The sequence below is a fragment of the Phyllostomus hastatus genome, unplaced genomic scaffold, assembly GCF_019186645.2.
Source record: "Phyllostomus hastatus isolate PE091 unplaced genomic scaffold, TTU_PhHast_1.1 phas_scaffold_46, whole genome shotgun sequence".
Classification (NCBI taxonomy): domain Eukaryota; kingdom Metazoa; phylum Chordata; class Mammalia; order Chiroptera; family Phyllostomidae; genus Phyllostomus; species Phyllostomus hastatus.
The window spans coordinates 43,264,295-43,291,165 of record NW_025334032.1 but is presented as its reverse complement, the minus strand read 5'-3'; the positions used below and the strand labels follow the sequence as shown (position 1 = coordinate 43,291,165).

The following is a 26,871-nucleotide window of genomic DNA, read 5'->3' as shown; positions in this document are numbered from 1 at the left end:
ATATATTAGCAGTCCATTAAGCCTGAATGAAGATTGTATCTTAAAACGAACTGAACTGCGGTGTTGTCTGCCTTGCTTGGCGTGAGCTGCCTGGCCAGAGCACTCCGGTTTCCAGGAGGCACGGCTTTCACTAAAGGGCCCCTTTTGGTCTCACCCTACAAAGTCCCCCACTTTGCTGACTACTTCCGCACTGCAGTCTGCACTTGGGACAGAAGCGACTTTGATCCAAATCCCTCCCCGCTGCAAACGAGCAGGACTTGTCTCCCTATCCAGGCTGAATGCCACAGGCCTGCAAAGGAGCTGAGTGAACGGAGAGTGTCCCTGGGGGAAGACTACGTCCGAAACTGCCAGGAATCCCAGTGTGGAGAGGCGCTTCTACTCAGCCTCCCGTCGCCAGAGCTGCCGGGCTGCCGCGTGGGGTGAGAATGGCAGGTAGAAGGAAACGCAGCCGTCCTGTAAAATCAGTTCAAGAAACGTTGGCTGCAAACAGAGACACTCGGTGGCGTGTTGAAAGGGATCACAAACACGAATATAAAATGAACTACTGTCACAAAGCCTGGGTAGATGGGGCCGGAAGTGATGGGGAGGTCACGTTCATGTTCATGAATGGCGTCGTCTCCACCTTCATACCATCACAGTCCAGCGCTCCCACACGGTGGGAATCGCGCTGTGCAGCCAGGGCCACACCTCCCCAGTCCAGGTACTGACCGCGACCCCTGTGCGCCTGCTGTTCAGTAACTTCTCGTGCACCTAGAACAACCCTCAACACACACAGTCCCCCGCGCACAACCCAGTGACTGCTGCCACTACACAGCTCTACTTAAAATGGCATAACAGTCCAGGGGAACACGTGTCAAAAAGTTAGGGACACTGGGGGTGCACTAGCTCCTCACCGCTGGTCCGTGAGTGTGCAAGGAGTCTGCCGACGAGCCTTCGCTGCCCTGTGTGACGGCAGAGTCAGTGACGGAGACTCACGGCACAGCACACACCCCTGCTTCCGCATCTCCTCCCCTGCACACACACACACATATGCACACACACATATGCACACACACGCACACACAGAGGATCAGAAGGATGAAGGGAACTGCTTCAGAGGTGACACAGACATGGGCACTCACCCACGCAGGAGGGTTCAGAAGGCTTTGGCGCGGAAGAGGACCGAAATGCAAACCCTGAGAGTCTGTGTGTCCGTGCTCTTTGACTACAACAACACTAATGAGGGAGCCACCGCCAGACGCTGTCCTCAGCCACGCGCACGTCTGCTTTGTTTAATCCCCAGCGGGACACCCTGGGACAGAAACTCGCATCTGCACCCCAGTCTGCAGAGGAGAAGGTCGAGGTGCCGGGAGGTGGGGGGACCCGACCGCGGCCACAGTCACCGAGCAGCGTCTCCGCCGGGAACCAGAGTCACAGCCTCCTTCGGGGCTCGGAGACGTCCCGGCTTGTTTTCCTGAATGAGCTCCCGTGGAGTCACCGGGTCAGTCGCACACCTGTTCTCACGAAACTTTTTTTTTCCCAACGCAGTTGCCAAACTCGAGGTAAGGTTTTCAGTAATTTGAATATAAAAATGTAAGTGTTTTAAAATGGCAACAGAATTCTAGGCTTAGCATTTAGCTGTTTTGTGATGGTGGGTATTGTGTTGGAATCTTCCAGGGTCTCTCGGGGTCATCACTGGGAACCTGCTGGACCATAATCCCTTCACCTAGCAATAAGAACAGCGGGACCCACACGTGTCTCAGGATGCAGACTGAAAGTCGCATTTAAAAAGTCCTTAATGAGCCCTGGCTGGCATAGCTCAGTGGATTGAGCGCGGGCTGCAAACCAAAGCGTCGCAGGTGCAATTCCCAGTCAGGGCACATGCCTGGGTTGCAGGCCATGACCCCCAGCAACCGCACATTGATGTCTCTCTCTCTCTCTCTCTTTCTCCCTCCCTTCGCTCTCTAAAAATAAATAAATAAAATCTTTTTAAAAAAGTCCTTAACGTAAGCTGTGCTGCACAGAGTGCCAGCCTGTTAACCCGAGACAAGACCTTGCGCCTCTTCAGGGCTGGTGTGTGCCATGCGAGACAAAGCTAAAGGACTCTAAGGCTTCCTCCCGATGCCGCAGTCCCCGCGCTGCCATTCCTAATCCCAACACGCTTCCACAAGGCAATGCGCAACCTGCATGTGACATTTGACTACAAAGTCGTCTGAATTCGGGGAAAATGATGGTTAACTGCAAGATGTAGCCACCTCCCCACAATTAGGGATAAAAGCACACAGTGTCATTTGACACGCATGCACCATTGAATGCACAGGAATGCAGACCCGACACGCAGACAGGCAAGCGAGGTGAGCGTGACGAGCTGGGTGGTGGCCGGGGCCCCGGGTGGACGGAGGAAAGGGCAAGCAGGTGGAGCCCAGGGACGTTTGTCCTGGGAAACTGTTCTGTGTGATGGTGTAAAGGTACTACCACACCTTGGACAAGACCCATAGGATGTACAACCCAAAGAACGAACTCTGATGTGAACTATCGGCTTTAGTTAATAACAATAATATGCCACTAGTGACGTATCAATGGCAACAAACGTACTACGCTAATACAACATGTTAACAGCACCAGGCACCGGGTGTTGAGATGAGGGGTTAGGTAGGGACTCTGTGTACACTCTGCTCAAATTTTCTGTAAATCTAAAACTGCTCTAAAAAGTCTATTAATTTTTAAAATAAGAACCACAGAACGGCACACACTGATTTTGCTGAAGAAGAGTCATCATTACGCATGAAATGAAAAATAAAGCTATTGGATGATTTTTATGTTCAAGGCCAATTCAGCAATAACTTTCAGGAATTACTGTTGTTCTCTAAAACACCGCACCACTAAAATATTCCACCGGGTCCTTCCTTTCTCCTCTTTTTTCTTCAACTTCAAAGCAAACGTTTCCTACCAAAGACATTTGGCAAATCCTCTGGAAAATAAATTAATTCACCCATGCTCTTTGCCACCTTCCAATCAACAAGTTTGTTTTCACCGGAAATCTGCTTTTTGGGCTTTTACAGAAACACACGGGACTTGCGCTCTACAGCGGGGAAGGAAGCCGGAGGTGGAAGGTCACATCCTCGCTGCCGTGAGCACAGGGCCGTGTGGCCGGCCGGCTGATGCTCTGCAGTGTTCAGAGACTAAGTATGAAGACCCTCAGGGGAATGGCCTGTATAAAGAAACCAGGGGAAATGTGGAAAAAGTGCTAGTGCGCAGGGACAATGGGCTCTGTGACACAGTTCTTGGTGTGTACCTGTGTGTGTGTGTGTGTGTGTGTGTGTGTGTGTGTGTGTGTGAGAGAGAGAGAGAGAGAGAGAGCACACGAATCCACTGGCAAATGTTTACTAACTAGGGAGCTATAAGGGGTGCAGCCCTAAGGGGCCGGACATGGTGCTTCCCCCTTTGAAAGGTAAAGCAAATCCATCTGAAGCTTATCCCTTATTCAGATGAGACGTACAGGGTCCTATGCAGGGTTGTGGTGCTTAACACCACTACAAGGAAACAGAGGAAAAGGAGCAAGGAATCCAAGAAAGCCTCATCTTCAAAGCCCCAAGAGTCTGCCTTGGGCTGAAATAAGAGGCCACATCACAAGGCAGGAAGAGCGACTGTAAGGAAAACAAGGCTTTATGCCCTTGGTCACCCCTTCAGTTCAACTGTGTAAGCTGTCGGAAGGCCGAGTCTCCTGACTGTTAGGTCCACTGCGCTGGCCAAGGCTCGTGGAATGCACACGGCCGTCCTCGTCCTCGTCCAGCGAGGCGCTCAGGCTGCAGGAAGGGCAAAGGGCTGGGGCCGCACCTGCAGTCACATCCTGCGGGACCGGCAGGGAAGCTGCAAACACAACACGGCCTGGGCTGGGAAAGTCAAGGGCGCCGAGCACCGCCTGGAAAAGGCCCCCCGGGCCCAGTCATCTTTGGGCACTCCCAGCAGCGCCGCTGTGACACACAGGACCCCTTTCGAGTGTCCACTGTCCTCACACCTCAGCTACGCAGATCCAGCGTGCAGACTGCGTGGCCCACCCCGGGGGCCGAGGCCCCGTGGAACCTGGCTTTGGAGGCAGCGCTGGGATAAGCTTTGTCTTGACCAGCTACAGCCGCCAGGGTCATGTAAAGGAGCCTGCGGTCAGTACCCATCAAAACCGAGGCAAGCCCGTTCTGTGAGCCATACTTGTTTCCGAAGCTGGGAGCAAATAACGAGATACAGCAGGGGCTTGACATGCCTAACTAGTGTGCACACATATTTTTTAAAAAATCATCTCTTCCATGTAGAACCAAGGACCCTTTCCTGTAGAGTGACAGCCATAGCTCCTCTCCCCAAACCCGTCCACTCTCTGCCTCTGTGTTTCTCTCCAGCTCTCCCCGGTCCCCTTTTCAGGGGGGAAGTCAGGGCAGGGTTGGGCCAACAGAGCACCGGACAGGAAACAGAAGAAGGTGGGCAAGGTGAGGGCGCAGGGAGGAGAGCAGCCTGGGGTCTCAGATTAATTCATTTTATAGTACAGTTTTGGGGTGCTGGCTGGATAGCTCAGTGGGTTGGAGCGTCGTCCCAATACACCAAGGTTACAGGTTTGATCCCCGGTCAGAGCACATACAAGAAGCAACCAAGGATGCATAAATAACTGGGGCAACACATCAATGTTCTCTCTCAAAATCAATAAAAAGAAAGAAAGGAAAGAAAAGTTTGTGAAATAAAGTATTTGGTGTGTTTTCCCCCAAAATGAAAGTAGACTAGTGAGGGTGTTGAAATCAGCAGCAGGGAAGGGCTACCGCTGACGTAATTTCTAGCCTTTAGGTTTCCGAAGGAGGTGATCAGAGAGGAAAGGGACGTCTTGTGAGAGCTGCAGCCGCTGGGACTTGGGCAGTGGGGACGGCGGTCTGCCCGGGCCTGCAGCTGGGCCCAGCGCTCTCCGGGGCACCGGCACCCGCCCTCAGAAGAGAGCCCCACGCAGCAGCGTGAGTGACCTGGATTCTCCCCGGCCCGGCTGTCCGTTCGGCCCCGCCCTTCCCATTAGGACCCTCCGCACGCTCCGGGTTCTCCCTCCGCTCACTCAAAGGGCTCCGGCTTGGCGCTCACCTTTATAAAAGCCAAAGGCCTTTACACTCGGACCGCAGGCAGCCACAGCCGTGCTGGGGCTTGTGTTTTCAATGTCCTTGCGCTGGAAATACACCTAACAACCACGCAACACTCCAGTGTATCTTAATAAAAACCAAAGCATGTATAGATAGCCTGCTCAAAGGTGATTTTGTTTGCGTAAAGTGCAAAGTCTTTGATGACTGTCAAATTCATGCCGGGGTTATGCCTAACCAGACCCCCTGACAGTAACAACAACAAAAATCCTGAATGCGAAATTTTAAAATTGACCTTAAATACATTTTCACTCACAAACTGTAGTCCCTTATCGATGACCTTTTAACTTTTTCTTTGAAATCTTTGGAAAACCGTTATTTTACATATTTTTGAAGATGAGCCAGTAATACAAACTGCTTGGGCAGGTAACAGCAAATGGGAAGCGTGTCTCCCCAGAACCTTCTGTAATTTAAGGCAGCAGAGTCCGTGTACGTTTATATTGTCTACACAACAGGGCAATTACACCCTCGACACAGCCCCTGCGCCTGCTGAACTAGTCGCTGTGGGCGTGGGAGCCTCCTGGGTAGAACAGGTGCTGCTGCTACTCTCTGCGCTCCTGGGGAAGACACGTATAAACGTTCCTTCACAGCCTCCCTTTATTGTCAGAAGTGCCACTGGGACTCTGGTGTCAGGCCGACAACCTTGCTCACCTGTGATTTTATTTCCTTCATAACGTAGTTTGTGCTCGGAGAGGAAAGTGGAGCAGATCCCCCCCACCCCACCCCCGCCAAGAGCCCGCCCCTGGAGCTCTGGGCTGAAACCATCCTGAGCTGCTCTGAGTCACTCCGCTGGACACCGGACACTGGACACGGCCCTGGCGGACAGGTCTGAGTGAGGACGGATGCTGAGCTTCTCCAGCAGAACCTCGACTCCCACACCCCTGGCAACACCCCTGTCCTCGCGAGAGGTTGGTCCCACACTTCAGGGTCTTGCCTAAGGGTTCACACACCAGAAACAGGAAAGTCAGGATTAAAGAGCAGAGCAAGGAGGCTTCTGAGGGGTTCCCTGGGGACCTCAGCTAGGGCTGTGACTGACCTTGTGTGCCCCTCACCCGCCACACCCCCACCTCGGGCATGGCACCCTGCTTCTCTGGGCCTTGGGTGCCACACTGTAAGATGAATGGTTTGGACTAGAATCTCCAAAGACAGTGTACAGCTCTAATAACATGTACAGCCTGTAACCTAAAATTCAGAGACAATGCTCCTTATAAAACAGGAGAAAATAAAAATATAGGGCAGTTCTATCTCTTTGTTTCCGGGCTCTTTTTGCACTTGCTGATACTGCCACTTGGCTTAGTCTTACTTTACTTTTTGTGGTCTGACACACTGTCTTCCATCCTTCAAACCCTTGGCCAAAGTTTCCTTCCTTGACAGAGACGATTAGTCACTCCCTTCTCTACGCTGCGCTGATGGCAGATATGTCTGTCAACAGTTATCACCAGCAGTTGGGTCCGCAGTCATTAGACATTATCAGCTCTGGGCCCACAGGGCAATCACCAGGGCTGGGCACTCACTGTCAGTGGGCACTCACTGTCAGGGGAAGGAGTGGACGTCGCCTAACTGTCCTCTCCGACCACTAGCGCGCGAACAAGGCTGCATCAGCGGAAACACAGTGTGTGCTGAACAGTTAATACCCATCTTGAAAAGATTGTAAAACGTGGAACCAGATGGTTACACAAGAGACTTCACTTTGTAGATACAACAGTTCCCGAAGGTCAGGGCTGAGATAATGTTATGACCACTGACCCTTTAGGTACTAATGTCTTCTCCAGGCCTTCCAACCCAAAGCAACGACGCACTTCAACGAAGTTTGCCCAACGAGGAGAAGATGACTCTCACAAACACAGCTCGTGATCCAAGAAATGGTGGAGCTTTCCACTTAATCCCAAAATGAGCCTCACAGGACCTACAAACGTGACTTCGCTGCCCGTGCTGGTTTTCAGCAAGGCCCGCCCGTCCTGTCGGAGCTGTGACTCCTCCTCTCAAATTCAAAATTTGCAGAAAGTTTAAAAAAACGGTCATGGGCCATTAAAAGGGGCGACGGGAGAATTCACATCCCTTCCAGCTCCACTGTACCTGCTAATGAGATCTTGGAACGGGATGAATAAACGAAACTGTCAGCTAACCCCAAACCATACTGTGAGCATTCACTGCAATTAAAACAATTACTAAGCATTCTCCAGCACAGAGGCTGTGAAGGAACGGGAGAACGATCGGATTCAGCTCCTCCGCCCGGCCCCGCCCCTGGTGGAGGGGTGGGTGAGCCGGGGGATGGCCGGGAGGCTCGGAAGACGGCCTGTCGCTCAGGCCATCAGTCCTCCGGGCCACTCAGTGTCACCTTGCCGTGCACGACGGAAACAGCCTGCTCCGTGGACCTGCACTCCGTGTTGTCCCTCTCAGACCCACCCACACAGTGCTTCTTGGGGACATTTGAAAAGCAATGAGACCAGGTCGACACTCTGTTTAAAATCCCCCGATGGCGCCCATGCGGCTTCTAGGGTGGAACCCAGACTCTTCTGCGCAGGCCCGAGGCCCCGCACCAGGTTCCCTCCAGACGTCTCTGCCAGCGCTCGCCTGTGTCTACGCCCCGCCCCTTCTGAACCACGTGAGCTCCCCGAGGGCCAGCGCCCTCGCGTGTCCGTGCCCTGTCCATCTGGAACACACCAGTGCCCGAGGCTCCCTGCTCCCGGCCACCACGCCAGGCTGGAGGGCAGGCTGCGCGGGGCGGCCGCTGGGCTGCGCCGCTTGCGCTGGGCGAGTGTGCCCCGCTCGGAGCCGAGGCACCAGCCCGCCCCCTTTCAGAGACCAGCCGAAACCCTGCTCTCCGCGATCTCCCACTCGTCAGAAAGATCGCCCTTGGAGTCCCATCTGCCAGAGCATCTGTGCGCAAGCCCACTTGAGTGAGTAATGAGGGTTATTTATCGACTGGATCCTGTCAGGCACCGATGCTGAGTTTCAGTGATCCCCGTGCTCTGCTCCCGCAGCAGCTGATGAATATCTGGTACCACTAACCGAGTCCGTCTTCATCATCCAGGTCCCCCCGGCGCCTGGCGAAGTGCCTGGCAACACGGCAGGTGCACAGGGCGCACTGGACCGCTCTCACTTAGTGAGAAAAGGAACCAACGGCCAGGACCACAAAACCCAACCTCCTCTTCATGCATACGTACTAGCAGAACCCAGACATCCCTCGTGGAGAGAAATACACTGACCCTCCCCGAGATCTGAAAACAGCAATAAATCAACCCATTTCGAAGAGCAGCCCCCCGGAAAAGGCCCTGTGATCCGACACTCAGGTTCATGCAGCACAATCTCCACACAGAAAGTTGGGGACCATCACTCGCTCTCCCTTTCCCATCCGGGCGGCCTGTGATGTCCTGGCATTCACACCAAAACACCAGTGGGGACTTGGGGTCCTCCTCAAGGGACGGTCTTTGATAATCAGAGGGTGGGAAACTGTGGCCCTGACCGTCTCCACAGCCTCTCTGAATCCCTAAACACGCCAGTGCAGCCCTGTCCCTCCCAGAGCGTGCGACGTGCCCTCGGGTCCCCGTCCCGGGCCTCTGCCCTTGCCCCTGTCTCCGCTTCCGACGGCTTGATCCACACCTCAGGGCCGTGTCAAAACAAACACTTAAATGCTATTTTTTTCAAGACAAGAAACAGGAGTTTAAGGAATTTTTGTTGCACTATCCTTTTCTGTTAACTTTTCTGATCCTTCTGTGCTTGCTTTAACCACAATCTGCTTCAGGCGCCCGTGGGGGGACTGGGGCCGAGGTGGCCCGAGCCCCCACACCCTGCTTGCTCCCCTCCCCCCGGAGGAGCGCACATTCAGTCGAGAGTTTTGGGCTTCCTGGGACTTCAGGGGTGAACCCCGCACTGGATGCGGCCAATGGCATAGGGGAGTGAGCACACTTGCCAGTCCGGGGAGGAACAGAAAAGTCTCCAGATGAGCCTCCTCCTTCTCTCTCCCATCATGTACAGGTGGGAAACTCTGCGGCCTGGGGGTGGGGCTGGAGGTCAGTCCCACCCCGCCCCCCATGAGCCTGGGCACCCCTCCCCGCACTCACCCTGTCCTGTCACTTATGGGGGAAATACATCTTCCTGTGGGAGCCACTGAGAGGTAGTGATTGTTTTTTTGCAGCAATTATCTGTCCTGAAAAAGCGAGTCATTCTCAGAAAAAGGCCTTGGCATCCCATTTGGGCGCTCTCAGTCTCGGCTGCGTGCGGGATGCACACCCCGGACCCTTTAGGAAGGCCGGTGTGGGGGCCGTGCGCTGACCCGGCGGAAGCTGTGTTCCTCTGGGTGGCCAAACAGCACGCCTTGTCAAAGCTCTCTAAGGGGCTCTGGCCCATGCTAGAGGCGGAAACCGCTGCGGGCCGTGGAGCTGAATTTACGCTCCATCACTGCAAAGGTGGGGCCTCTATTTCATCATGGTTCATGTCAAGTCTAAAACTATCAGTGGAAGGCAGAAATGCATATTGGCAATCTGGAACCCTTATAGAAAAGAAAAAAAGAAAGAAGGAAAGAAAGAAAGAAAGAAAGAAAGAAAGAAAGAAAGAAAGAAAGAAAGAAAGAAAGGAAGGAAGGAAGGAAGGAAGGAAGGGAAAGAAATTCCAATAAATATTTTGCAATGGCTACCAATGAATTTGACCTTCAGTCTCAGGCAAAGGTTAGCCTTCCCTAAGTTAAATAAAATAAATAATCATTTGGTCAGAACCCAGTGTTTGAAAAAAACGTAGTTCCCACCAAGGAACCGCCGCCACTACCTGACAAAAACGAGCGTTAGTTTGGTGAGGTGCAAGTTTGCAAGCGTGACCGCTGCCTCCGTGCTGTTTCAGTTCCGAGAACTGATGGCTCGCCGTCCAGCAGCCTCCAGTCTCCGCTGCTGCATATTTAACCGCAGTGCGGCCTGAGAGGTTATTGAAACACAGTCTTTCCAGATGCTGTGGGAGGAGCAAAAGTTATCACGTCAACTGAGTCAGTTATTCCGTTCTTAAGTTCAGTAGTCTAATGTCTAAACCATAACCGAGGCAAACATCAACCCTTTTAACCTTAATTTGTGGGCCCCCTGAATTTGTGGTGGGCCTTCCAGATCGGGAACCACGCTGGAAGTCCCCACGGAGGGACGGGGGGCAGAAAAGGGGTCTTACCCCGTCAACGCTCCTGAGCGCACCAGGAAGGATAAACGACTCACCTGCGACAATGAAAGCCCAGCACACGGCTGTGTTCTGTTCGCGCTGTACCAATTCCCCACCAAATAGCCACAGTGCACTACCGCGGGCAGAAACAGTAAGGCTAAGCGAGCGACCTGCTTCGTGCTCTGTACGTTGCACAAGAGGCTCCCCTGCAGTCCACCATACTGACTGCCATCCGATTCACCCGTTTGTCCTAACTGTAATTAGCGGCATTATTATTTCACCCAAACACAAAATTCGGAACAGCTCATTTGGAGCATCTGCAAACCCTGAGTACGGTGCAAGGTATCATGAATCCATGCAGCAACCCTTCAAACTGAAATTTAAAAACAGCGACGACTTGGAGGCCTCGGCCAGGTTACTCCGGCGGCCTGGCCTAGGTGGGCGGGGCTCTAAGGGGCGGGGTGTGCACCCCCGACCCCGGACGATTTATTCGGCTCGCTTCCTGAGACCGGCCTTGTTTTCGCCCTCCACGAGCTAGAGCTCAGTGTCTGCTAACTGCACGATCTAGTAAGCGTGCAATTTCTCTTGCTAAACAAATTCAAGTCCTCAGTGTTAGCGAGCGCGGGACAGATTTGATGGAACGCTGACCGTTATGTATGTTGCCGAACTGCCCTGGGTCAAATCAAAACGGGCGTTTGGACGGGATGTTGAAAATGAGACTTTTGAAATTGGAAATGACGTGTATAAAATATATATGTTGGCCACCGCCACCGTGACAGGAACTCTGAAAAGTGTGCTGTGCGTGTCACTCGCCACGGGTGAGGGGGGACCCCACCGCTCTGTCACTCCTGGGTGTGACTCTCGCCCGTGAGTGTCTCCGGACCTGGAGAACGCTACGCAGAGTGGAGTAAGCCAGTCAGAGCACGACAAATGCCACATGATGTCACTCATGTGTGGGATCTAACGAACAAACTCCACTAACGAGCGAAACGGAGACAGACTCGTCGAGGGAGAGTAGATGACAGCTCTGGAGGGGGTTGAAGGGATGGAGCGAAAACAAAAAAAAAAGGAGAGAGAGAACTCGTGGGCATGGGCAACAGTGCGGTAATTATGGGGGCGGGGGCGGGCGCTGGAAGAGGGTATAGGAGGGGAGAAAGGATAATGGGAAAACTACGATAAAAATGAACAAAAAACAAAGTAAATAAATGTGTTTTAATACAAAGTGAAATGGAACATTATGTAATGCTTAATGGCTGGATAAATGGAAGAAGGGTTTTCATTAGAGGCGGCCTCAGAAATGCCGACTTCCCCTCTACTGTGTCTGGCACGGAAAGACTTCACACATTGTGCAACATTGGAGGAAAGGGAAGGGAAAAGGAAAAGAGGGGTAGACTACCTAAGGCAGATGGGGTTACCAAGAGGGTTCGGAGCAGGAACAGGAGGAAAAATGTTATCTAGAGGAAATTCCCTTTAGTCTCTTATAAACTGGGCAAAATCATTTTTATTATATATTTAAAAAGATAAAAATAATAGAACCAAAAAGAAATGGCCTGCCCCTCAAAATTGACCAAACGTAATATTCAATCACATCTGCTTCCGATTTTATTTGTTTTATTGGCACAGAATGTGTTACACTGTAAAATTCACTGTGTGTAGTTCTGTGAGTTTTGGAAAATCTATACAGATTCGACCTGCTGAAATTCCCCTTACCAATGTTTATGTCAACGTTCATGAGATCTGTTCATCTCCAGTTATCTCCTCGTCGGCTCTGTCTGGTTTTGGTATCGGGGTCATGCTAGCTTCATAAAATGAGTTGGGAAGTGTTTCTTCCTATGCTTTTCTGTGGAAGGTTTCACAACAGAATTGCTGTGATACATTCCTTAGACGGCAGGTCAGATTCACCAGTACAGCCATTCGTGCCTGACGTTTTCATGGTTGCAAACTCTACAACTACTAATGCAATTTATTTCGTATATGGGATCACTCAGGTTAGCTATTCTTTTCTCAGTCTCTCTTTCTCTCTCTCTCTCTCACACACACACACAGACCCCTGCACTTGAAATTTTCCCACTGCCAGACTGAAACATTACTTCATGTGGTTGAAACATCAATGTTTCCTTTTTCCATGAAACTCTTGTTCTTTGATTTTGCTCATTTCCTATTGCCATTGTTCATTTTCTTAACAACTTATATGTTATTTACATATTTTTAAAGTTTATACTTTTACAATCTGGCCTGTATTTCTCCATGGTTTTATTTTCTCATAAAGCCACTTCAAATTTTCATATGGTCAGATTTGTCAGGCTTTTCTTGCATTATTAGTACTTTTTCTCTATGTTTTAAAAATCTTTCCCATGGTTTTAAAGCTACTCTCCAAGATTTTTCTTTATAATTTTAAGATTATTTTTCAGTTATATCCTCATTAGGTCCCTCTTATTAGATCCTTCTAGAATTTGGTTTCACGTGTGGAATGTGAAGTATTAAAACAATTCATTTTAATTCAACTGAAAAGTCTCCATTTTCTATATGCAAATTTGTTGTCTCAACACCACTTACTGAATAGTCTTACATTGGTTAGGAAACTCCCTTTTCTATTCTATGTCCAGGACACCTGTTTTTTGGTCATTTTATTGGGTTCCATTCATCTGTGGTGTATTTAGGGCTCAAATCAGTTATAACTATTATGGCTTAAGAAATATACCTAGATATCTGAAAGGCTTAATTCATCACCACTATACCCCCCTTTTTTCAGAATTATGTCAACAGTTTCTAGAACACCCATCACTTTTCCGTATAGTTTTAGAATCGGTTTGTCAATTCCATGAAAACCTTGTTGGAACTGTCTGTGGGGTCACGTGGATGAGAACCAGACTATTTCTGATGAGGTTTGACATTCACTCAGCAGATGTAGCTCATTGTGTATTCATAGCCATGCTCTGCCCTTAAAATCTCATATACATCAGCACGTGTAGACTCAGGCAATTGCCCACTGGAATCCCGACTACACTCGTGTCTGCATGGCCAACACATGGGACTGCTCTTGGTTGTCTCTGTTGACTTTACACCAAGCGTCCTTGCGGGTCTCGTAGTATTTCTCATCATTCGCAGGATCCCTCTAGTGCAATACATAAACAACTATCTCATCTTAATCAATGACACAAATTTGTCTCTTCCTTTCCACGTACGATTCTTTTTCTTTCCTCATTGCACTGGTCAGGCCACCCGAGACAGGGCTGAATATTACTAACCCCGAGAGTAAGCGGCTTTGTCCTGCTGTTGCTAGTTAGCAGTTGCCCGATGAATGGGTTATGCAGACAGGCCTGGCAAGTTCCGGTTTTCAAGACCAGCCCTCAACACCTGTGGAGGGCTGTTTCGCTCTCAGTCCTGTCTTATCCCTAGTAATATTTTCTGTCTATAAAAGCCACAGCTAGTCCATTTATTCCTGAAAAATGCATGGCTGTCTTGTGCATCGGTTTTGGGGGAAAAGCGCTAGTTTGAAATTTGTCTGATACTCACAAATCTAGAGTTTTCTGTATGATACACTTAAGAAGAAATTAATAAAAAATTAGTTAAGACAAACTTTCACAATTAATTTGTGTGTGTGCACGTGTGTGTTATGTGTGTGGAGTACTATCTTTTGCTTCCACCCTTCATGTTAAACCAGTGTACATGCATCCCCTTATTTATTCATGCCCACGAAAACAGGTGATACATAGTGTTAGTATCTTGCCAACAAATAACCAATAAAGTAAAATAACAGGGAGTTTACATTACTTTTTTCAAAGCAGTGGATCTAGGAATTGAAAACAGTTTTTTTAATCAAAAAATACAATGAAAGTGCCATGAGTTGGCCAGGGAAGGCTGATTTGCACAGGTTGCCTAGAAATTAATATACTGGAGAACATAAAATTCTGGTCAAGTTGATATATAAAGTAGTTATATAACCATTTTTCCACCAATAACCTGTCTGGGAGAGGTTTATAATTCTATACCTCCAAAACACTCTCTATGCAGAGAGAAAATACAATTATCTGTGACTTGAAATAAAAAGAGAAAAGAATCCTTTTCCATCCGCATTTTATTTAGCACTAGAATTTAATACAACATAGAGATTACCTCCCCAAATCTTCTTTTCTCTAGAAAAATAAAGTAACTGTAGCTCTCGAGATAATACTGTAGACAGCAAAATCTCCTGGATCTTTGCTGAAAACCAGACTTAAGTATTTGTTGTGTTGTGTTCAGAGCAACCTCATTGCGCCTCTCCTTGCTGTCGTTGGGTGTGTTTAGCTTTGTAACCTAAGAGATGGAGCCCAACAACCTGCCAAATAATCATTTTTAAATTAAAAGATTAAGTCCACTGAAAGCCTAATTATAAAAACTTGAAGGGGGAAAAAAAGGACTGCAAGTAATGTCTAGCTTAGTTCAGAAATGAACATTAGAGGAGAATGCTTAATTAACTCCACGAAGCTGTTCTTCAGGGGAATCCTGTATTCATTTCCCCTCGGAGAGCAAACTTTTGTGGCTATATATTCAAAGAGTGAAGAAAGCTCATTGAGATGCCTAAGAGACAGTGGGCAGGGTGTGTCGCTATGGCTCCGGCGGCCAGCCTGCCAGCACCCACTGCGGTCACCGAGGGGGAAAGAAAGGGCCCTTGCTGTCCTGAGCCTTTCTTTGAAGATGCTGTGATCAACGCCAGAACGTGGCCTAGAAGCTGTCGTGGTTCTGAGGATGCAGGAGGAAACCTTTGGCAAGTGTTAGTAAGAACCGGGAACCGAAAGCCACGAAGCAGCCGGATCCCCTAAACTTCACGGACAGCGAAGAGCAGCAACACCGGCCGGAGCCCAGCAGCCCTAGGTGCCAGCCAGCGGCCCGCAGGCTCCACACTCCCCTTGGTCGCCCGCCAATGATCAAGGACGCTGTGCTTTTCACACTAACCGGCCAATAAATAAACAATGAGCCACAGCCTGCGGACAGAAGAAGGAGGCCAGGGACAGAGGAAACAGCGGGGCTCAGCCTGAGGAGAGCAAACAGCTACTCAGCTGGAATGGTGACTATTTCCAGTCTGTCTGTGCTTGTTCTGGACGACTCCTTCCTCTCTTTGTTCAGAATACCCACTCGGGCTGGCTGGTATGCTAAAAGATAAAAAGATAGTTTTCGTTCTCATTATCTCTCCTATTTCCTTCCTCTCAGCTACATCTGCCATGAACTCGGCTAAGTTCCCTATTGCTCCCTATCTGAGGCGCTGCCACTGCGGGGTCATGCAATGGGACTGTTTTCTCAGTCCTGACACCCAGCCTTCCTCCACCTCTGCTGCAACAATGCACACCCTTTGGGACCAGAGGCCAAGGGAGTCAAGAAAACTTGCAAAGAGTGGTTGTAACTACCGGCCGTGACCAAGTAAGTAGACAAGAAGCAGTGGTAGGCTGGAGTAGAAGGAAAGCAAGTGGGACAGGTTCTACGGGCTCTCTGTGAAGACGATGAGACGCCTTGGAGCTGGTGACAGAGCAGAAGACCCGAAGGCTGAGATGCTGTGACCAGCAGAACCCAACTTCGCTCACCACCAGGGCACCATTCCAGTTCGGTTCTACTGGTTGGAGCCCCTCGGTGCACACGTAATACAATGGGAGTCAGGCCTTCTGGGCCCCTCCTTCTTGTTGGTGGTGTGAGTGTGAGTGGTTCTAGCGCACGTATTCGGAGGAAAAGGGGAAGGGGATGAAGAAGTACACACATTTACATATTCAGAAAGTCCCACTGAAGGACAAGGTCCAGGGGCGAGTTAGTTACAGAAGCCAAGGGCCAGGGAGAGTAGCAGAGGTGGGAAGAACCGAGGGCGAGAGGTCGCCACGTGGGCTGAAAATGTTTGCAAGGTCTCGGGGAACAGACTCAGAGAGCAGGAGCCGACGGAGTGTCCTGGAAATAACAGGCGGTGAACAGGAAGTGCGTCCATCGCACAGGTCAATCGGAAAGCTGGTTTGACAAGCAGGCTGGACATCTGAGGCACCCTCCTGTTCGGGGGGGACCCAGCTCCCGTCCAGGGGTCACAGGAGTGGGAAACTAGGGCACAGAGGGGAGGCACTTCGGCCGGGGCCCTGAGCCTGTGCACTGAGCATGCGCCCCCACCTCCCCGGCCGCTCTCCTGGGGCCACGCCCACACTGCCTCCACCCCGTTGCCCCACGAAGTCACACACGATCCGGCATCTCTTCCAAGTTCCTCACCCAGAAAACCTCCCTGGAGACCACGGCCTCCGTGGATCCCTTCCCTTCTGGACCCACAGTTTTGGCAACTGTTTTATTTGTACTAGATCTCCATGATCACATCTTGTAAAATCTCAAACAGCTTTCTGGCCATGTGTTTTGTATCCAATGAACACCTTTTTTGCAGCAAAAAACAGAAGGGTAGGCATAGGACTGACCCTTAAGAAATACTTGTTCAGTTACATTGATATTACAATTGATTTCTTATTAGGTTTTCATTTTCTTAAATGTTTTCAGCTTTAGTGAGGTGTGACTGACGAACAAAATCATACATATTTAAAGTAGGCGGCGTGATCATGTGATACGTGTGTATATTTTGAAATGACACAATTAGCACCCCCATCGCCTCACACTGTTACCTTTTTTCTCTTTATGGTGAGAATGACTGTGACCTACTGTCCTGGAGAATGTGAAGTGTACCACACAGAGTGCTCATTTACCCTGAGTGGGGTGGAGCCCTGGCCACAGCCATTCTGTCACAACAACAATTTTAATGTGACGCAATACATCACATGTGATTTCCCTGGCATTTCTAGAAAATTTTTACCTCCTGTGAGATGAGAGGACACTTTACCTCTCAGCTTGTGTAAGCCCGGATGCATTTATCATGCTATGTAAACGGAAGTCCATTAAGGTAATTGCTGTGAAATGAATGAAACTAATTAATAACACTAATTTTTCTAGTAGTCTCGACGTCATCTCTACTAAGAAACCAATTACTTACAAATCGTGCACTTACATTAATAGCTGCGCTGGCTTTTTCCTCTCTAGAGACTTGTCACTGTGAACTTACTTTCTCATACGTACGGTGACTAACAAACACAATCGCATTCTTTTCTGTAAATCTTTCTTTAGAAGGGAAAGAAGGTGAAAACAGTGTCAATAGTGGATAACCTTGCGACACCTTCCATACATCTAGTATACCTGTGTCGTGAATTTTTGTCCTTTGCGTGCTGTTTAGTAGAACACCCGGAACAGGAATGCAGAAAACTCCCTCAGTGTTCAGTGCTCACGCTCCGTGCTCAGCTGACTTTGTCTGCACTCACAGGCACTTCAAATGGTGCGTGGCACGCATTAAGTACTACAGAGGCATTTCTGGCACGTGCAAAAACACTTTGCATTGCACCAGTACATAGCCCAGGCTTTGGAGAACATGCAGCTGGTCAAATCCTGGGAGTTTTTCGGGCAGGAAGTATTTAAGCTGAGCTAATGGAGGCTCAGACAGAGGCTTGCATTTCCATGGAGAACTAGAAAGGGCATGCCAAGGAGTACAAACGGCCTGATCAAACAGTTGCAGGGAAGAGAAGGGGAGTAGATAAAATTAATTTGTGGGCTTTTTTCTTTGCTTTGTTGTGCTGTTGGTTCGGGTATGAAAAGCAAGAGAGGGTAGCGGGAAGTAAGGTCAGAGAAGACACAGGCAGGACCGGAGCTGGGCTGGAAGTGGTGTGCTGCCCAGCACGGGAGATGCTTTGGCGGGAGGTGCGAAAAGGAAGGACCGTTGGAGTCCAGGCAGGGGGGTCGGGAGGGTGAAGAACCGAGGGGCAGCGCTGCCCTCAGTCAGGTATGGTAAACCACGCGGACATCATGTGATGCCATCAGGACAGAAAGAGGTGGGAGAGGGCACAGAGTGCAGGGAGACAGGACCACCCAGTCCTGGGAAGGGTGAACCTGGCTTTGAACACACTGAGGTTGCAGGACCAGAGGGACGGCTGGGCACAGACAGCAGAGCTCAGCACAGATTTGGGCGTTCTGTGCAGCAAATGAGACCCCACCCCATGAGGCTGTGTGTCATTAGCACTTTTCAGGGAGCAAGTGTCAGGAACCTGGGTAAGAGCCCACCCACTTGAGTGACGGGTGAGCGAAAGAGACCTACGGTCCGTGGGATGGTGAGACTCCCCAGCGCTCCCGGGACCAGCTCTCCCGACAGTCTTCAGAGCTCGGAACTGGGTCAGACATTAAGGCCATGTGGTGGTAGCGATGCCAGGGAAGGGTGGTCACCCTCAGGGGCGCCGACGAGCTTGCCGAGGCCAGCAGCCTGGGTTGCACGTCAACACGCAGGTCCCCTCTGAGGCCCACACCCTCTGAACGCGGATCTCGGTACTGGGGCCCCGGAGTTAGCACGCAACATATTTTCTAAGTCATTCTAATTAGAATAATAAGCGTAAGAGTTTCTAGAACAAGAAGTTTTATAGAAATGGCAAGAGATGTTTCTTCTGCTATTACATATATATTTGTATGTCTTACGCATTGTAGAGTAAGCAGCGCCTATTTTGACAGGTTACCTCCACAAATTAAGGAAACACTTGTTTTAACTGCAGGTCATATCACCTTCTGGACGCCTCAGGCATTATTCTGGTTATACTGGTTACATCGGCCAGTCCTCAGTTCTCGTGTTGTGTGGTTTTTTCCCCTATATCGTGAGGACTGGGCGTAGAGTATAGGGATTCCCGTGGTCCCGACTTCCTCGTCTCTTGTCAAACAGTAGAAAATAGAATGACCTCAAATCAATGAGGCCGACACAGTCATCATCAAATTCTTCTTTTTAAGGCCTCTAAGTTTCTAGGTTGACACTATTCTGTCCTTGAGTTTAAGCCCAGACCATTTATTCAATTTGCTTTGTTTTTCACTTGTCTAGGAGAAAGACCTATATTTTTGCAGACACAAATGGCAACCCTGACCCTTTCCAGTTAAAAATAGTAGAAGGAGATTGACATTTAAAGTTTTGTTAAACTGAATCTTACATAGTTAATTTAGAAACATATCTTTCAAAAAAAAGTATAGTTAGTTAGCTCTAAACTTATTTTTAGCTGCCACTATACCAATTCAAATGATATATCTCGTACAACAAACACAGGCTTGGAAAATAAAGCCAGCTTCTAAACAGTTCGCCACAAAAGCACTTAGTGTATTGTGATAAAGGAGTAGTCAAGAGAGGATTTACACCAACTGACCTGCATTACACTTTATGGTACAAACTCAATTCCAAGTAAATAACCAGTAATTTAAAATAGCCTTAGAAACTTCAGATCTGACTTAAAATAAGAAAGATTAGTTGATTGTATTTGACATTATTTTCAGTAGAGTTCTCCCAGCATCCTATGAACACATTTCCACCCAGGCAAGCATTTCCACACTTGAATGTTTTGCTGTGAAATTTTAATGTGACTGTTTAGATTTCTTCATATTTCTAATTAAAGGTTCAGTCTTTTATCATCTGTGTTTCAGAAAACTTATGTCAACTTTTCAGTTATAAGCTTGATGATTTTTATTTTGTGCTTGTATGCTTGCAAGACATTTCTTCTAGGAATAAGGTCAATTGGTTGGCTTCCTCGGGTCCTTCTCCTTGAACATGCACGCTACACCCGATACATCAAGGGGAGGGGTCGCATGCTTCTGCCCTGGAATCTGACTGTTCCCAATAATTTTTGTGACCATTAAACATTGTGACAGAAGTAATATGCTGGGACTTAAGATGTTCTAGGTCAGAAGAATCTTCGCAACGTCTCCGTGGACTTCTCGCACACTTGTTCTAGGAACATTCCCTCTTGGAACCCAGCCAGCACTTTGTGGATGTGCAAGGCGCTGAGAGGTGGCTCCCGTTGGGCGCCCAGCCGATAGCCCGCATCCCCTGCCAGCCAGATGTGGGAGCTGTCCAGGATGACCAGCCTGCTCTAGTCTTCACGTGGCTGGATCTCCAGCAGACGCTGCACCGCAAAGGCACAACGCGCGCCTCAAACAAGAGCCGCTCAGCAGCCGGCTGGGAGAACCATGAGACACAATAAAAACAGGTGTTTTCATTCCCTAGTTTTGGGGATAGTCATCATACAGCAAAGACAACCAGGACATTAGTTTATCTTCTTCTGCTCAGGTCCACACTATCCGACTTTCATGGTTATTTTCTCCTGAAAATAACATGCTAGAGACCAAAAGACCCTTAAAATGTTCCCGTAGTAGTCTAACATCATTACAATGCTCCTGATCTGGTTAATGGAAATAACTCAGCCTTATCTCTTTTCCATGTTTTTTCCTCTAATTGTTACTGAAACAAGACCTGAGCTCCATACGTTTATAGAACCCTGCCCCCCGCCCCGCCCCCGCCGTCACACAGAAGAGGAAGCAGGTCCCTGGGATCCGCGGGTCCGCCCAAAGACAACGGGATTACCATCTGCTCTTACTTCCAACCTGGGCTCTGTGTCCCTCGTTCGGACCTGCTCCAGGGGTCATGTTTGTCCTGGGAAAAGTATGACTTCAAGGCAACAAACAGCACGTCTCATTGTTCCTTGCCTAAATTAGCAAACAGCTTTAAAGATCCTTCACCAAATCAATTTTTGCTAAAATTGAATGACAGCAAACTGTTTTTGCCAGATTTTCTTCTCTTGTCAGACTTGGTGGACTCTCAGAATGTGACAGATCTCGCATTTCACTGCCCCAATTGGAGGCAGCGTGACCTACCTGGTTCCCCTCTTCCTGCAAACAGTGCTTACCCCCCACCCCCCGCTCCCTGACCCCCAGCCAGCACCCCCTACTCACACCCTCAGACGGGTGATCTATTGCATGGATGTAGCTCTCAGTAAAGGCTGGTGACCCTCAAATCCTATGTTTCCTTCTGTTCTCGTGCTCTGATTAAATGCTCGTCATGCATTTCCAAGCTAACCAAACATCGCTGTTTGGATGTCTAGCCATCACCACTTAATTAACATTTAAAAAATGAAACAAATTTTCAGTCCAAAGCCTCCAGAAACAATCTGGTTTTTCTTTTAAATATTCTATCAAGCGTCTCACTATTTCCCCAATATCCAAGGTTTCAAATCTCCAAAGAATGTCTCTTATTCTTTCTCCTCTTTATTGCTCAATTGCCTCATTTCATAGTTTTTTAAATAAGAAATATCTTCCATCCACCTTTTCCTCCCCAGTTTCACGATTCCCACCGTTTCACTGTGACTGGGCTCGCCATACTGCGCATTATCCAGGACTTCTGTGTCTACCAGGTCCATCCTCTCCAGTTTTTCCTTTGCCTTAAAAACACTGCTCAAGCCCTGGCTGGCGTAGCTCAGTGGACTGAGCGCGGGCTGCGAACCAAAGTGTCGCAGGTTCGATTCCCAGTCAGGGCACATGCCTGGGTTGCAGGCCATGACCCCCAGCAATTGCACATTGGAAAAAAAAAAAAAACGCTGCTCAATGTACCTTCCTGAAACACTAATCTCATTACAATTCTGCACTGCCCGAAAACCTTCCATGCCTCCCTACTTCCTGCCGTGTGCATTCTAACGGGCTGCGTTTGAAGGCTCTTCAGAACCAAGTCCCACCCTGTCAGCCCCGCTTCATGGCTCCTGCTCTCCAAACGCACTGCCCTCCTGTTTCAAGGAGGGACCCCCTATTCTGCCTAGAACACCTGTTCCCTCCCCAAATCCTTCACTTCCCTCCAAACTAGGTTCAACAACACTCCCTCCTTGAAACTTTCCCTAATAACATCTGTGGAACTAAATAATGTGCAACATCATTTTTAAAACAAAACGAAGAACAGTACATGATGAAGTTAGAAGAGAAACATATCCCTGACCACCGCACACAATGGCCTGAGATTCCACAATTAGAGAGCTTGCAGGTGAGACTAAGCCTTGCAGCTAAAATGTAACTCTCAGCAAAGAAGTAGCCATGCGTTTCTGAGTATGAAATATTTCATCATATCTTTTCCGGAGAGCAAAATTTTGGGCCGCAGGGGAACCCGTGTTGCACACTTAGGATAAGCTGAGGAAAGAAAAGGAAAGGGGGAAGTATGAGATGCCAAAAGCTCAATTTGCCTACTTTGCAAACAACTTTTTTCCTTTGGAGAATTGGCCTTGTGCATTATAGATATGGTAACTATCAATTATTCAGAATATTTGATGAATCAGTTATTCCGTCTCCCACCATGCTAGAGTGCAGACTTCTTTTTTTGAGCCCCACCTCCCTGCCTGTAAATGAGACATGCCGGGGGTCCGGCACCAGAATGAGGTGGGGTCGGCTTGGTGGCCCTGCAGGGCCCTCCCCCACGCTGTCTCCCCCCTTGGGGTAGCACTTTGGCCTCCGGTGCTGAGCCTCACCCCTACTCCCGGTAAAGAAGAGGAGTTCTAAGTAATGACGTTCTGGGCTTTTCCTAAGTAAGTTAAAAGAGGAGAGAAAAGATGCCCTTAGTTGACCATATGGTTTCTCTCTAGTTTCCAGACATATTTGTCTCCCTCCTCCCTGTCATTGGCCCCCTCTGCTCACTGGCTGTGCCTACTTCTGGGCTGTGCGTCCTCGGCCACTGTCCCCGGTCCCAGCGTCAGGCTCTCCCTCTCCTTCGCCGCATCCCTGTTCTTTTCTCTGCTCCCCTGGCCCCTGGCTTCTCACTTGTTCCCTTTACTCACTCTCACCTCCTCGCCAGCTGCCACCAACTGGAGTTTTGAGTGACCTCAATTACCATAGAAAATATGTCATCCCTTCCTGGCAGAAGCAGGAGGAAAGCACATCTAGGTGTCTGTCGGATCGCAGAGAGGAGAGAGAACTCGAGGTCTAGGAACCAAGCCCAGGGTTATCACGAACGCTCAGGTGGTAACTCCACCTGCTAGGACTTGGGACCCTGCAAAAGTTACCCAAGGGCACTGAAGTGAAATCCAGGACCAGCTGTTTTTATTACAGTTTGGAAATGCAAGCTGGAGACACAATTAACTTCAAAATTGTGAGTACCTTACCTTTTGACAGAGAATCCACTCAGGCTTAAGTAAGGTGAGTTACAAGGTAAAAAAATGTCATTCTTTCTGGACATTTTATGTGGGATCCAAATATCATCCGAACACATTTAATACAGTGAGTGAACAGATTACACGGCATCAGGCATTTTGGCTTTTCCTTTAGGAGAGCCTCTCACCTGCACACGGTGACTGCATCCAGAGTTTGCATACCCAAATAAAGGGGAGGGAGGACGGCAGGAGTGGGGGGAGGGAAGGGAGATCAAGCCTGAAATTCGTCCTGCCACACTTGGGAGAGTGTCTGATCATTTCTTTGGAACTTGAAAACATTCCTTTGGTTTCAGAACAGTTTTAAAGACAGCCCATTCTGGAGACTCTTTGCAACACTGTTTTATTCAAAGACCCTAAAAATGGGTCTTTCTCAGACTCCCCGGCAGGCACGAAGAGACTGTGGCTGTTGTTGTGGCCACAGTTAACATTCTTAGGGAAACATGTCCGTAGCTCCTCTCCCTCTCTTCCCAGCTGGCCGGTGTCCACAGACTCCACCGACCGGCAGTCCAAGCATCCCCTGACCCCTGAGCCTGTGGGAACTCGGGAGTTCCAACCTGAACACGTCGGTCCCCAGAGGCCTCTTTTCCGTTGCAAGAAACCCCTCGCCACAAAGGACGCGGGAGAGGCGGGGGAGGGGCGCGGCGCGGACTGGGACGGGAAGGAATGGGGGAGCTGGCCGCGAGTCAACAGCCACCCCGCACTGCCTGCGGATCGCTGACCAGCAACCGGGGCAGCGGCTCCGACCCGCACTCTGGAGCCCGCACCAGCCGGACCCCGGTCTGCGAGGATGCGAGACTCGGCTCGCCCGCAGCCCTCGCGGCGCTAGATCCGCGACCTCCAGGGACCCACCTCCTCCGCGGAGGCCCCGCTCAGATTGACTCTTTCACACCCGGCCCCCTCCTCCAGCCACCACATTCCCCGGGCTGCCCCGAGCTGCTGCCACTCAAGTCCCAAGCAGTGGACTCTGCCCCGAAACTCCAGTGCAGCCGACCTGCGCGCTCGGAGCTGCTGGGACCTAGGCCAGCTCCGCGGCTCCGCTGCAGGAAGAATCCACTGGGCCCTGGAGCGCAGCTTGAAACCTTGGTGCCAATGTGGCCCTTGGGACAGGCACTGGAGCCCGCCCCTGTCTCGCCTGCCCCGCACCCTCTCCCACGCAGAACCGGAGGAGCGAAAGTTGTCCAAGTTCGCAACCCGGGAGCCCCACCGCAGCCCGCTCCCCGCCCGATCCCCTGCGACGCGGGGCGGAGGGGCCGCGGTGTCCAGAGCCGCTCTCAGCGTCCCTCCGGCGCAGCCCTGAGCTCCGGGACGCACCCCCCTCGGCCCTCGCCTCCTTGAGCCGCCGCCTGCCTCCCCGGACAAGTCCGGACCCAGAAGGGAGAGGCGGGGGGTATGCACGCGCTCTCGGAGCCACATGCGTGGACTTTCCTGCAGCAGGACCCCTCGGAGGCGAGTCCGGGGCGTCCCGAGCCGGCCCGCACACTCACCCATGGCCGGGGAGGTCCGACGGTCCTTCCTACCCGAGCGAAAAGGGCCGGCGCGGCGCAGCCAAGTTCTCCAGGCGGCTCTCCGGCTGCTGGCGCTGCTGCCGCCCGGGACAGCCTCGCCCCTCCCAGCAGAGCGCTCCGGGGTTCCTGCCCCCTCCCTCTCCCACCTGCCTCCTCCGGCCGCCGGCTACTGGGCCCCCCTTCCCCGCGGCTCTCCTTCCCCCACCTTGCCCCTTTCGCTTTCGGGCTGGCCACGTGCAAAGGCCTCCGCCTTCAGCACTTCAGGCACACTTTGCACACACACAGTCTCAGCGCCCCGGGAGCGGGAGCGGCCGGGCAGCCGGATAATAACCCTTCACGCGGAGCCGGGGTTAAGGCCACTCGAGCACGCGCAGGCCTGGCGCGCTGACTTTCTGCTCCCCAGATCTCCTCTTACGCACACCGTTTCTTCCTCAACAGCAGTGTCAATAAAGACAAGAGGAAAGGACAATTTCTCCGTTTAATTTATACTGCGCCTCTCTTCCTTCGTCCATGTCAAATATACTTTTCTGTTCCCTGGCAAATCCTAAAAGGCGCACGCACACACGTGGGCACACGTGCGCACACGGCCGCAGGCCACGACAGGCAGAAGTCGCTTGGGAAACAGACGACGGGCCCCAAGAGTCGGTCACTGGCCGGCGCTGCCGGAAGAGCCTTGGGCTTGTCGGGGCAGCAGCGAGGGGTCGTGGTCCCTGGCCGACTGCAGAGACGCGGGGCCTCAGTTTCCTAATTTGTCAAAGGGGGGATCGGGGGAAAAGGGATCTCCAAGGTCCTTTCCAGCTCAAAATAATTATATAGTCCGGCGGGTTACTGGCCTAGTTCTTGCAGGATTCACACCGGAGAGATTTAGTTCAGTCCGACAGTCCCCAAAGTGCCACGCTTCTTCCTCCTGCACAGCACACCCGCAGAAGTGCGCAGACCTGTGCCGCGAACCAGTGGGAGGGTTCCGCAGAGCGGACGCGGCCCCGCACCTCGAGGAACACGGCCACGCCACGGAGAAGGCACGGTAGGACAGTAATTGGGACGGCGCTGGGCGGGAACGCGCGCGTAAATGCCGAGCGCGTCATTAAAATGTCACGGAACCGTTCACCGGCCGTTTCTCTCCTCCTGGAAGAGCAGCCCGCCCCCCTCGCAGGGCGGCGGCGGGTGCATTCCAGTTAAGTGGGAAGAGGGCGTTATTCTCATGGGAGGGGAGAGGAAGCGGTCGGCAGAGTGAACAGTGCTGGACGCACGCTTCGGAAACGCATCGCCGCTCTGCAAGCTGACCGGGGAAAACTGTCGGGGCCGCCACACGCACCCCTTCCAGGGGGGTTCCAGAGGACAAGCCGGGAAGGTTTGGGAATTAACTGAGAACACGACTTTTGGGTCACCGGACACAGCTCACCACTTGCTCCCCGAGGGTCTATTTCAAGATGTTTTAAGTCTAAAAGTTACGTGATTCTGAAATATGAAATAATGGTAATAACGTCAAGTAAGTGCAATTTACTGTCAGGCATTGTTCTAATGGCTTTATATTAACCCACATACTTCTCACAACTGTGTAAGGAAAACGCTGTTAGTCCCACTTTACAAACGTGGAAACGGAGCCACAGAGAAACACTCACCCGCCCACACCGCACAGGCGATGGATAATCAGGCAGGTGAGACACGCCCAGCAGAAGGGCCCATGACCTTGCTGGTTTGCCACACCATTTCCTGGGACCTGTGGGTTGTCATGGACTTCAGGAAGATGGTGCTATTTTTCAACAGTGCCTATAGTTCATAAATATTTTAGACACTCCCAGTGACTTACAAGAATGATTTTGGAAAACACTGAACATAACTGATTACATACGTCCATCTAATAATCAAAACCATGATGCTGTCTCTCTTTTGGCTGGTTATGCGTGAGTATATCACAATTTTGATGTTTAAGCATCTGTCTTACAGTGACCACAGAACTGGGCATCAGTATCTTGGATCTCAGGTACAGAGAAGCCATTATGTCACGATTGAATAAATTACATCATTTCATATGGGGACTTGAAAAAAATGGCAACTAATTCATGGCGCCAA

At 50.4% G+C, this 26,871-nt stretch overlaps 1 protein-coding gene across 2 annotated transcripts in view; it reads right to left on the bottom strand.

Annotated features, from left to right (window-relative positions):
* GPM6A (glycoprotein M6A) overlaps positions 1–24,997 on the bottom strand; it is a 184,969-nt gene extending 159,972 nt beyond the window's left edge. Inside the window, exon 1 of one of the 2 annotated variants that reach the window (XM_045821708.1) lies at positions 24,778–24,997. Coding sequence is in view for 1 of the 2 variants with exons in the window: in XM_045821709.1 (XP_045677665.1) it covers positions 24,778–24,781 (4 nt within the window). In the remaining variant the exon portion in view is untranslated. The remainder of the gene's footprint in view (positions 1–24,777) is intronic. The other variant, XM_045821709.1, reaches the window with a different exon arrangement.
* Between the last annotated feature and the right edge of the window lie 1,874 nt (positions 24,998–26,871).